Raw genomic sequence first — 12,713 nt, 5'->3', positions numbered from 1 at the left:
AGGTTAAACATTTGGGCAGAACTACTCAAGTCAGGTTATATCCTTCCATCAGATACGGATTGTGTCTGATTGTCATCTTTTGTGATGCTATCAGTTGTGATGATGGATTTCTATATTTCCTTCTCCATGATAGGTTTATTAAAGTGATTTTAAGTTTTCTTAAAAATGTGCATTCTAAATCATCCTTATTTTATAATATATATTTATATAAAACATGTTTAAAGAGAAGCATTTATTGGAATTAGCTGTTGAAACAGCTGATTAATTAATATTAATAAATATTAATTCCCATTTAGAGTTAATAATATCAGAGCTAAGTTTAAATAAACCTTTAATGTACTGACTCTAATGAGTAAACTTTGCCAAAAGTGCTATGACTATCATTTTCCGAGCTTTCTATTCTATTCCATTGACATGTGTGTCTGTTTCTAGGACAGCACCATACAATTTTATTTTTCCAAAAAAATAAAATACAGAGATTTTTATTTAAAAATGCAATAGCATAGTATCATGTACCAACAGTAGTTAATTAACAAAACAATTAAGAGGACAGCATATCTGTTGCAAAAATTAAGGACAGATTTTCATGGCAGAAAGTTAGTGCCAAGTCAGTGACTCCTGAATTCATAAGATTATGGCCGGCAGCTCAGGGATGCTACGTTTTCTTTCACTAAAGACATGTTTCTTGGGCAGGTTAACGTCCCCCCACCTCTTAGAATTTAATGCTGTCAAAGCTATGATTAATATTTTACTCAGAATTTTTAAGAGAAAATCTTCAGAAAATTAACAATACAGATCTTCAAGTAATTAGGACCACTCAGAGGCACCTGAAAAGAATTACATGTATGGATTCGTTGTTTTTTTCTTTTATTCTTTGAATTAAATTCAGTGAAAGTTTTAAGGGGGGGGAAGTCAGTTATCTACTGATTCCCTCATGTTTTAATTAAACAATTTTAGCAATTACGTAGAAAAACACATTTTACATGTTGCTGTAAAGCACTTTTCTGGAACTGGTCACTGATGTAAGACATCAGAAGATCATGATAGGCCACCTATCTTCCTGTAACGGGATGGTCAATCTGCCTCTCGATGTCCAAAACCAGAGTACTGGCACCTATTCAGAACAATTCTGGCATCAGCCATTCATCTCCCAGCTCTTCCTTCACAAGAGAGAGACAAGCAAGGGAATCCTTGGCACTGAGGATGCCTCCTGCTGGTTTAAAGCCTACCTTGTTTCCAGTTTTCCAGAAGAAATCTCTAATGGCCGGCAGCATTACTATAGCTACTGGAAAAGTGGCATTTACCGTTTCTTTTCCAGTAGAGGTCTTAATAAATTCTGATCCTGCCATCATTGCGATCATACTGGCTTTAAAGACATGAGTAAGAGATCTAAGTTCTCCTGTTGCTAAGATGGTTTTGTGATGAGCCTCCCCACAGGCCTTGCGAAACTGACGAATCTCATCACACAGGGCTTCCCGCTGGCCGCTCAGCACCAAGGTCCTATTAATCACCACATCGATTTCCGTAACTCCATTTTTAACAGCCAATCTGATCTCTTCCGATCGTGTTTTTAAATGAGTCTGTCCAGGGCTCCTGGGTGGCTCAGTTGTTTGGGCGACTGCCTTCGGCTCAGGTCAGGATCCTGGAGTCCCGGGATCGAGTCCCACATCGGGCTCCCTGCTCAGCAGGGAGTCTGCTTCTCCCTCTGACCCTCTTCCCTCTCGTGCTATCTCTCATTCTCTCTCTTAAATAAATAAATAAATAAATAAATAAATAAATAAATAAATAAATAAATGAGTCTGTCCAGCTGGAAAGCCAGTGGGCATGGAAGCCACTGGGATGGTACAGCCCGGGGCCTTCAGTGCTTTAGTCCCAACACAAAGCTGTGTGGGGTAGACATAAACAGCCGTGGTCATAAGGCCTTTATCACACATATTTAAACTTTTTAAGAGAGCTTCCCGGATTGGATACTGGGCTCCATAATAGAGCCTTTGAACGTTGGAAGATGTGTCATCATCTGAAAGTGTAGTAAGACTTATAAATGTAATGGCTTTCAGGAGCCAAGCAGCTTGACTCTCCTTTTTCACGGTTCTGCAAGCCTGGATTTGTTCTGCATGCCTCAGAAATGCGGGTTGATTCATTTCTTACTTTTATTCCTAGATTTTTTTTTCTTGATGCAATTGTAAATGGCATTGTTTTCTTATTTTCTCTTTGTGTAAGTTTGTCAGCACTATTCAGAAATGCAACAAGTTCAGACACCTGTTGGCTTAGTCAGTTGAAGCGTCTGTCTTTGGCTCAGGTCACAATCCCAGGGTCCTGGCATCGAGACCCTCATTGGGCTCCCTCCTCAGTGGGGTGTCGGCTTCTCCATCCCCTTCTGCTGCTCACCCTGCTTGTGCTGTTTCTCTCTCTGTGTCAAATAAATAAATAAAACCTTAATAAAAAATGAAATGCAACAGACCTCTGTATATTGACTTTGTATCCTGCAGCTTTACTGAATTTATTTATTCTAACAGTTTTTTGGTGGAATCTTTAGGGATTTCTATATATAATATGTCTTTTGCAAATAGTGATAGTTTTCCTATTTGGATTTCATCTTTTCTTTTCTTTCTTTTCTTTCTTTCATTCTTTCTTTTTCTTTCTTTCTCTCTCTCTTTCTTTCTTTCTTTCTTTCTTTCCTTTTCTTTTCTTTTCTTTTCTTTTTGTCTAAATGCTTTGGCTAGGGCTTTCAATACTATGTAGAATGAAAGTGATGAGAGTGGAAATCTTTGTCTTGTTCTTGATCTTAGTGGAAAAGTTTTCAACTTTTCACCCTTGAGTATGATTTTAGCTGTGAGCTTTTCCTATATGGTCTATGTTCCCTCTATACACTGATGGTTTAGAATTTTTAGCATACATGCATATCGAATCCTGTCAAGTGTTTTTCTGCATCTATTTTAACAATCATATGATATTTATCTTTTATTTTTTTAAGATGGTGTATCCTGATGTTTGAGGTACAGATGTGCAAACATCCTTGCATCCCTGGAATAAATCCCACTTGATTGTGTTGTGTGATTCTCCCAATGTATTGTTGAATTCAGTTTGCTTATAATTTGTTGAGGATTTGGCATCTATGTTCTTGAAGGATATTGGCCTTCCTTTTCTTTTTTCTCACATCCCTCCAACCCCTTCCTCTCTAGAACCCTAGTTTGTTTTTCAGAGTCCATTATCTCTCATGGTTCGTCTCCCCCTCCGACTTACTCCCCTTCATTCTCCCCCTCCTGCTATCTCCTTCTTCTTTATTTTTCTAAACATATATTGCATTATTTGTTTCAGAAGTACAGATCTGTGATTCAAAAGTCTTGTACAATTCACAGCGCTCACCAGAGCACATGCCCTCCCCAATGTTTATCACCCAGCCACCCCATCCCTCCCACACCCCCACCACTCCAGGAACACTCAGTTTCTTTCCTGAGATTAAGAATTCCTCATATCACTGAGGTCATATGATACATGTCTTTCTCTGATTGACTTACTTCACTCAGCATAACACCCTCCCATTCCATTCATGTTGTTACAATTGGCAAGATCTCATTCCTTTTGATGTCTGCATAATATTCCATTGTGTATATACACCACTGCTTCTTTATCCATTCATCTGTCGATGGACATCTTGGCTCGTTCCACAATTTGGCTATTGTGGACATTGCTGCTATAAAAATCAGGGTGTACATACCCCTTCAGATCCCTACATTTGTATCTTTGTGGTAAATACCAGGTAGTGCAATTGCTGGATCGTATGGTAGCTCTAGATTCAACTGTGTTCAGAACCTCCATACTGTTTTCCAGGGGTGTTGAAACAGCTTGCATTCCCACCAAAAGTGTACGCGGGTTCCCCTTTCTCCACATCCCAGGCAACATCTGTCGTTTCCTGACTTGTTAATTTTAGCCATTCTGACTGGTGTGAGGTGGTATCTCATGGAGGTTTTGATTTGAATTTCCCTGATGCCGAGTGATGAGGAGCACTTTTTCATGTGTCTGTTGGCCATTTGGATTTCTTCTTTGGAAAAATGTCTGTTCATGTTTGCTGCCCATTTCTTGATTGGATAATTTGTTCTTTGGGGGTTGAGTTTGATAAGTTCTTTATAGATTTTGGATACTAGCCCTTTATCTGAGATGTCATTTGCAAATATTTTCTCCCATCCTGTCAGTTGTCTTTTGGTTTTGTGGACTATTTCTTTTGCTGTGCAAAAGCTTTTTATCTTGATGAAATCCCAATAGTTCATTTTTGCCCTTGCTTCCCTTGCCTTTGGCGATGTTTCTAGGAAGAAGTTGCTGCTGCTGAGGTCGAAGAGGTTGCTACTTGTGTTCTCCTTTAAAATTTTGATGGACTCCTGTCTCACGTTTAGGTCTTTCAACCATTTGGAGTCTATTTTTGTGTGTGGTGTAAGAAAATGGTCTAGGTTCATTCTTCTGCATGTGGCTGTCCAATTTTCCCAACACCTTTTGTTGAAGAGACTGTCTTTTTCCATTGGACATTCTTTCCTGCTTTGTCGAAGATGAGCTGACCATAGAGTTGAGGGTCCATTTCTGGGCTCTCTATTCTGTTCCATTGATCTATGTGTCTGTTTTTGTGCCAGTACCATACTGTCTTGATGATGACAGCTTTGTAATAGAGCTGGAAGTCCGGAATTGTGATGCCGCCAGCTTTGCTTTTCTTTTTCAATATTCCTCGAGCTATCTGGGGTCTCTTCTTTCTCCATACAAATTTTAGGATTATTTGTTCCATTTCTTTGAAAAAAGTGGATGGCATTTTGATGGGGATTGCATTCAATGTGTAGATTGCTCTAGGTAGCATTGACATCTTCACAATGTTGTTCTTCCAATCCTTGAGCATGGAACGTTTTTCCATTTTTTGTGTCTTCTTCAATTTCTTTCATGAGTATTTTATAGTTCTCTGAGTACAGATCCTTTACCTCTTTGGTTAAATTTATTCCTAGGTATCTTATGGTTTGGGGTGTAATTTTAAATGGGATCAACTCCTTGATTTGTCTCTCTTCTGTCTTGTTGTTGGTGTATAGGAATGCCACTGATTTCTGTACATTGATTTTATAGCCTGCCACTTTCCTGAATTCCTGTATGAGTTCTAGCAGTTTTGGGGTGGAGTCTTTTGGGTTTTCCACATACAGTATCATATCATCTGCAAAGAGTGAGAGTTTGACTTCCTCTTTGCTGATTTGGATGCCTTTGATTTCCTTTTGTTGTCTGATTGCTGTGGCTAGGACTTCTAATAATATGTTGAATAGCAGTGGTGAGAGTGGACATCCCTGCCGCGTTCCTGACCTTAGGGAAAAGCTCTCAGGATTTCCCCATTGAGAATGATATTCACTGTAATTATTCCATAGATGGCTTTTATGATATTGAGGTATATACCCTCTATCCCTATTCTCTGAATACTTTTGATCAAGAAAGGATCCTGTATTTTGTCAAAGGCTTTTTCTGCATCTATGTAGAGGATCATATAATTCTTGTGCTTTCTTTTGTTAATGTATTGTATCACGTTGATTGATTTGCGAATGTTGAACCAGCCTTGCAGCCCAGGGATAAATCCCACTTGGTCGTGGTGAATAATCCTTTTAATGTACTGTTGGATCCTATTAGCTAGTACTATGGTGAGAATTTTTGCATCCATATTAATCAAGGATATTGGTCTGTAATTCTCTTTTTTGATGGGTTCTTTGTCTGCTTTTGGGATCAAGGTAATGGTGGCCTCCTAAAATGAGTTTGGAAGTTTTCCTTCCATTTCTATTTTTGGAATGGTTTCAGAAGAATAGGTATTAATTCTTATTTAAATGTATGGTAGAATTCCCCTGGGAAGTCGTCTGGCCCTAGGATTTTGTTTGGTGGGAGATTTTTATGACTGCTTCGATTTCCTTAGTGGTTATAGGTCTGTTCAGGTTTTCTATTTCTTCCTGGTTCAATTTTGGTAGTTCATACATCTCTAGGAATGCACCCATTTCTTCCAGGTTATCTAATTTGCTGGCATAGAGTTGCTCATAATATGTTCCTATAATTGTTTGTATTTCTTTGGTGTTGGTTGTGATCTCTCCTCTTTCATTCATGATTTTGTTGATTTGGGTCATTTCTCTTTTCTTTTTGATCAGTCTGGCCAGGGGTTTATCAATCTTGTTAATTCTTTCAAAGAACCAGCTCCTCGTTTCGTTGAGCTGTTCTACTGTTCTTTTGGTTTCTAGTTCATTGATTTCTGCTCTGATCTTTATTATTTCTCTTCTCCTGCTGGGTTTAGGCTTTATTTGCTGTTTTTTCTCTAGCTCCTTTGGGTGTAGGGTTAGGTTGTGTATTTGAGACCATTCTTGTTTCTTGAGAAAGGCTTGTATTGCTATATTCTTTCCTCTCAGGACTGACTTTGCTGTAACCCAAAGATTTTGAACAGTTGTGCTTTCATTTTCATTGGTTTCCATGAATTTTTTAAATTCTTCTTTAATTTCCTGGTTGACCCATTCATTCTTTAGTAGGATGCCCTTTAGCCTCCATGTATTTGAGTTCCTTCCGGATTTCCTCTTGTGATTGAGTTCTAGTTTCAAAGCACTGTGGTCTGATAACATGCAGGGAATCATCCAATCTTTTGGTACCAGTTGAGACCTGATTTGTGACCTAGAATGTGATCAATTCTGGAGAATGTTCCATGGGCACTAGAGAAGAATGTGTATTCCGTTGCTTTGGGATGGAATGTTCTGAATATGACTGTGAAGTCCATTTGGTCCAGTGTTTCATTTAAAGTCTTTATTTCCTTGTTGATCTTTTGCTTAGATGATCTGTCCATTTCAGTGAGGGGGGTGTTAAAGTCCCCCACTAGTATTGTATTGTTGTCAATGTGTTTCTTTGCTTTTGTTATTAATTGCCTTATATAATAGGCTGCTCCCTTGTTCGGGGCATAGATATTTACAATTGTTAGATCTTCTTGTTGGAGAGACCCTTTAAGTAGGATATAGTATCCTTCCTCATCTCTTATTACAGTCTTTGTTTTAAAATCTAGTTTGTCTGATATAAGGATTGCCACCCCAGCTTTCTTTTGGTGTCCATTAGCATGGTAAATGGTTTTCCACCCCCTCACTTTCAATCTGGGGGTGTCCTTGGGTGTAAAATGAGTCTCTTGCAGACAGCATATCGATGGGTCTTGATTTTTTATCCAATCTGATAGCCTGTGTCTTTTGATTGGGGCGTTGAGCCCATTTACATTCAGGGTAACTATTGAAATGTATGAATTTAGTGCCATTGTCCTTCAATATTTCTTGGAGGGCCGTTTCGTGTTTGCAAATTCCTTTAGTTTTTGTTTGTCCTGGAAGCTTTTTCTCTCTCCTTCTATTTTCAATGACAGCCTAGCTGGATATAGTATTCTTGGCTGCATATTTTTCTCATTTAGTGCTCTGAAGATCTCATGCAGTCCTTTCTGGTCTTCCAGGTCTCTGTGGATAGGCCTGTTGCCAATCTCATGTTTCTGCCATTGTAGGTTACATATCCCTTTTCCCGAGCTGCTTTCAGGATTTTCTCTTTGTCTCTGAGACTCGTAAGTTTTGCTATTGGATGTTGGGGTGTGACCTATTTTTATTGATTTTGAGAGGGATTCCCTGTGCCTCCTGGATTTTGATGCTTGTTTCCTTCCCCACATTAGGGAGGTTCTCTGCTATTATTTGCTCCAATATGCCTTCTGCCCCTCTCTCTCTTTCTTCTTCTGGGATCCCAATTATTCTAATGTTTTTTCATCTTATCGTATCGCTTATCTCTCGAATTCTGCCCTCGTGATCCTATAGTTGGTTATCTCTCTTTTTCTCAGCCTCTTTATTTTCCATCATTTGGTCCTCTCTATCGCTGATTCTCTATTCTGCCTCATTTATCCTAGAAGTTAGTGCCCCCATTTTTGATTGCACCTCATTAATAGCCTTTTTGATTTCGACTTGGTTAGGTTTTAGTTCTTTTATTTCTCCAGAAAGGGTTTCTCTAATAACTTCCATGCTTTTTTCAAACCCAGCTAGTATCTTCAAAGTTCTGATTCTGGACTCTAGGTCCGACATCATACTAATGTCAGTATTGAGTAGCTCCCTGGCAGACGCTACTACCTCTTATTCTTTTTGCTGAGGTGATTTTTTTCATCTTGTCATTTTGTCCAGAGGAGAATAGATGAATGAGAAAACAGAATGCTAACAGGTTAACAACGTCCCCAGCAAATATACTCTATATAAATCAGAAAAGTCCTGAAACCAGTGGACAAGAAAGGGAAAGAAAGAAAAAAGAAAGAGAAGAAAAAAGGAAAAATAAAAAGATACAAACAAACCAACAGAACAAAAAAAACACATAATATGATCAAATATGATTAGGCTAGTGCATAGATCAGTGCCACACACTAGGTTTTGGGCGTATTTTGGTCTGTTAGAAGAAAGTGCCTGCTATAATTTTAAAGGAAGAAAAACTTATATTTGTACAAAATAAGGGTTGACACAATGAAGGAATGGAAGATGACTGTAAAGATGGAAATTATACAAGATTTTATAAAAGGATTTGATAAGATAAGACGTTGTTTGAAAAAAGAAAGAAGATTTTAAAAAAAGAATAAAGAAAAGAAAAGAAAGGAAGAGAATGTGATCAGTCAGGAGACTAGAAGAAAGCCATACACTAGTGATTCAGGGTATATTTTGATTTGTTACAAGAAACTATCTAAAAATTTTAAAGGGAGAACTACTTATATATATGCGAAAAATAAGGGTAACTAGTATGAAGGGATGAAATATGACACTAAAAATGAAAAATAAAAAAATTTTTTTAAAAAAGGGATTGATAAGATGTTGGTTGAAAAAGGGAAAAAGAAAAATTAAAAAAAAATAGTTAAATTAACTTTGAAAACCTAATGAATCATGGTAAAAAAGCCATGAATTCTTTGTGCAGTATTTCCCTAGCGCTGGAGTTCTCCCGTTCTCCTTGACCGGTATACTTGGTCTTGGCTTGCTGGCTGTTCCTGCTGAACTTCTGGGGGAGGGGCCTGTTGCCGAGGTTCCCAAATGTCTTTGCCGGAGGCGGAATTGCCCCGCCCTTGTGAGTCCGGGCCAAGCAAGCTGCTGGAGATTGCTCTCAGGAGCTTTTGTTACCTGTAAGCTCTCGGTACAACTTTGGAAGACCAAGGTGAAAATGGTGGCCTCCCAATCTCCACCCGGAGGAGCTGAGAACTCGGGGCCCCGCTCCTCAGTGTGCCCCCAGAGAAAAGCAGTCACTCCCGTGTCCCCGGTCTCCGGTCGCACTCCGTGCTCACCCGGCCTGTGACCGAGCATTTCTATCTCTGGCACCGGACCCTGTGTGGAGTCTCCAAACCCAGCAGATCCCTGCGGTGCGCTCCCGCACCGCTCCTCCCCGGGAAGGAAGGGGAGTCTCTCCGGATCTGCCGCTGCTTGGGTCCCTGCTGGAGGAGCCGTGACCCAACTGGGCCGCGGATCACAGTTTATGGCAACCCCGAGCTGAGAGCCCGCGCCTCAGCTCCGTCTCTGCAACCGGCTTCCCGGCTCTGATACCTGGGAGCTCTGCCGCACTCAGGCACCCCCTGCCTTTCTGTGACCCCGCGTTCCTGAGACCACACTGTCCCACGAGGGTTCCACACCCCGCTTAGCCACTGGAGCAACATCCCTCTGCAGAGCCGACTTCTAAATGTTCCGATTTTGTGCCCCGCGACTCTAGCACTTGCCAGAAGCAGCGGAGGCCCCTTCCCCTCCGTTTATCCTCTGGATTATCACATCGGATTCACTTCTCTGCACATCCTACCTTCCAGTAAGTGGTCGCTTCTCTCTTTTGTGATCTCCTGTTGTGTTCGTAGGTGTTCAGAATGGTTTGATCCCTCTTCAGCTGAATTCCTGAGACCAGACAAAATCCAGGTCACCTACTCCTCTGCCATCTTGCTCTGCCACCCCTCCCGCCTTTCCTTTTCTTGTAGTATCCTTGTCTTATTTTAGTAACAGGACAATGCTGGCTTCATAAAATGAGTTTGGACTTATGCCTTCCTCTCCTATTTTTTAAAGAGTCTTGAGAAAGGTTGGTATTAAATCTTCTACTATCTGGTTGAACTCCTCAGTGAAGCTGTCTGGTCTTGGACATTTGTTTATATGTTGGGATTTTTAATTATCGAATCAATCTTTTTACTAGTGATCAGTGTGTTCAGATATTTTTCCATCACAATTCCGTCTTTCTAGGTTGTTGGTAGGAACTTACCCATTTCTTCCAGTGTATTGACCTCTTTTCTCCTAGTACTCTCTTATGATCCTTTGTATTTTGTGGTATTCATTGTCATGGCTCATCTTTCTTTCCTTTTTTTTAAGTTTTTCACATTTTTAAAAATTTAAATTCAATTAGTCATGGTATAGTATATCATTAGTTTTTGATGTAATGTTCAATGATTCATTAGTTGAGTATAACACCCAGTGCTCCTCACCACACGTGCCCTCTAATGCTCATAACCCAGTTACCCCATTCCCCCACCCACCTCCTTTCCTGCAACCCTCAGTTTGTTTCCCAGAGTCAGGAGTCTCGGATGGTTTGTCCCCCCTCTGATTTTTTTCCTGTTCTGGTTTCCCTCCTTGTCCCTATGATTCTCTGTGCTATTGCTTACATTCCACATATGAGCGAAACCATATAATAATTGTCTCTCTCTGCTTGACTTATTTCACCCAGCATAACACCCTCCAGTTCCATCCACGTTGATGCAAATGGTAGATATTCATCTTTTCTGATGGCTGAGTAATATTCCATTGTGTATATGAAACACATCTTCTTTATCCATTCCTCTGTTGAAGGGCATCTCGGCTCTTTCCACAGTTTGGCTATTGTGGACATTACTGCTATGAACATTGGGGTTCAGGTGCCCCTTCTTTTCACTACCTCTGTGTTTATGGGGTAAATACCCAGTAGTGCAATTGCTGGGTCATAGGGTATCTCTATTTATAACGTCTTGAGGAAACTCTATACTGTTTTCCAGTATGGCTGCACTAGCTTGCATTCCCACCCACAGTGTAAGAGTTTTCCCTTTCTCCACATCCATGCCAACATTTGTTGTTCCTTGTCTTGTTAATTTTAGTCATTCTAACTGGTGTAAGGTGGTATCTCATGGTGGTTTTGATTTGTATTTCCCTGACTGCAAGTGATGTGGAGCATTTTTTCAAGTGTCTCTTAGCCATTTGTATGTCTTATTTGGAGAAGTGTCTCTTGGTGTCTTCTGCCCATTTCTTGACTGGATTATTTGTTTATTGGGTGGTGAGTTTGATAAATTCTTTATATAGATTTTGGATATAAGCTCTTTATCCAAAATGTCATTTGCCAGTATCTTCTCCCATTCTGTTGGTTGTCTTTCGGTTGTTGACTGTTTCCTTTGCTGTGCAGAAGCTTTTTATTCCAATGAATTCCAATAGTTCATTTTTGTTTTTGTTTCCCTTGCCTTTGGAGACAGTGTCTTGCAAGAAGTTGCTGTGTCCAAGGTCTAAGAGGCTGCTGCCTGTGCTCTCCCCTATGATTTTGATGTGAGACAGGAACCCACCATTTTTCTTTCCTGATTGTATTTTAGCCCTCTCTCTTTTTCCTTCTTTGTTTTATTTTATTATGTTATGTTAAACACCCTACAATTCATCACCACTTTTTGATGCAGTGTAAAATCCCCAAATTAGTAGCAATAAGGAAATAACAAAGAGGAATGTGGAAATAAACTCAATGGAGACTAAAAGGGCAAAAGAACAATGAAAAGTAGAGCTGCATATTTGGAAATATAAACAAAACTCTCTCTCTTGGTTAGTCTAGCTAAAAGTTATGTGAAAGATTTAGACCAATGAAAAGAGATGCTATGTTCCAAAACAGAATGGTTACTAGAACAAAATTACAAGTTCTCCAAAGTTAATATATAAATTTAATATAAAATAAAATTTTAAAATTCCAAATCAGGGGCGACTGGCTCAGTCCTTAAACATCTGCCTTTGGCTCAGGTCATGATCCCACGGTCATGGGATCGAGCCCCACGTCGGGGTCCCTGCTTCGTGGGAAGCCTGCTTCTCCCTCTCCCACTCCCACTGCTTGTGTTCCCTCTCTCACTTTCTCCCTCTCTCAAATAAATAAATAAAACCTTTTTAAAATATTCCAATTCAGGTACTTAAAATTGGACAAAATAATACTAAAACTTATCTAGAGTACTCTTCTCATAAAATTTTATGGAATGGTGCAAAAAGGAACATGGCAGAGGAGATCTTGACTTCACAGATCATAGGGTACACTATAAATTTATACAGTCTACAAGAGACTCAGTTTAGATTTAAAGAGGCACATAAGCTGAAAGTGAAGAAATTAAAAAAAAGATAGGTCACAAAAGTGGTCATCAGAGGAAAACAAATATGGTTACATTTACCCCAGACAAAATAGACTTTAAGTCAAAAACTGTCTCAATAGACAAAGAAGGCCCTTATAAGATGGTGAATGGGTCCATTCAACAGGAAAACTGAATAATTATAAATATATTTGCACCCAACCTCAGAGCACCTAAATATGTCAAGCAAATATTGACACATCTGAAAGGAGAAATAGATAATAATAGTAGGGGTTTCATGAGCACACTTTCAACAATGGACAAGCCATCTAGACAGAAAATCAATATGGAAACACTGGACTTCAACTCTACTTTAGACCAAATGGACTGA

General features: G+C 39.6%; 1 protein-coding gene across 2 annotated transcripts; it reads right to left on the bottom strand.

The window, feature by feature from the left end:
- Nucleotides 1-1,118: 1,118 nt before the first annotated feature.
- Nucleotides 1,119-2,141, bottom strand: LOC112814611 (deoxyribose-phosphate aldolase-like). 2 transcript variants are annotated; one of them, XM_025860214.1, is made up of 3 exons: nucleotides 1,808-2,141; nucleotides 1,468-1,588; nucleotides 1,119-1,362 (listed from the first exon to the last, which is right to left on the bottom strand). In XM_025860214.1, exons 1-3 carry the CDS (start codon nucleotides 2,139-2,141, stop codon nucleotides 1,119-1,121), a joined length of 699 nt encoding a protein of 232 aa, XP_025715999.1. The 2 variants fall into 2 exon arrangements, with proteins under 2 accessions (XP_025715999.1, XP_025715998.1); XM_025860213.1 differs by having other exon boundaries at nucleotides 1,119-1,588.
- Nucleotides 2,142-12,713: the final 10,572 nt, after the last annotated feature.

The sequence above is a fragment of the Callorhinus ursinus genome, unplaced genomic scaffold (genome assembly GCF_003265705.2).
Source record: "Callorhinus ursinus isolate GAN/ISIS: 27379988/994484 unplaced genomic scaffold, GSC_fseal_2.0 scaffold145, whole genome shotgun sequence".
NCBI lineage: Eukaryota > Metazoa > Chordata > Mammalia > Carnivora > Otariidae > Callorhinus > Callorhinus ursinus.
Note: the sequence above shows the minus strand (reverse complement) of the source record. Positions and strands in the feature narration are given on the sequence as shown.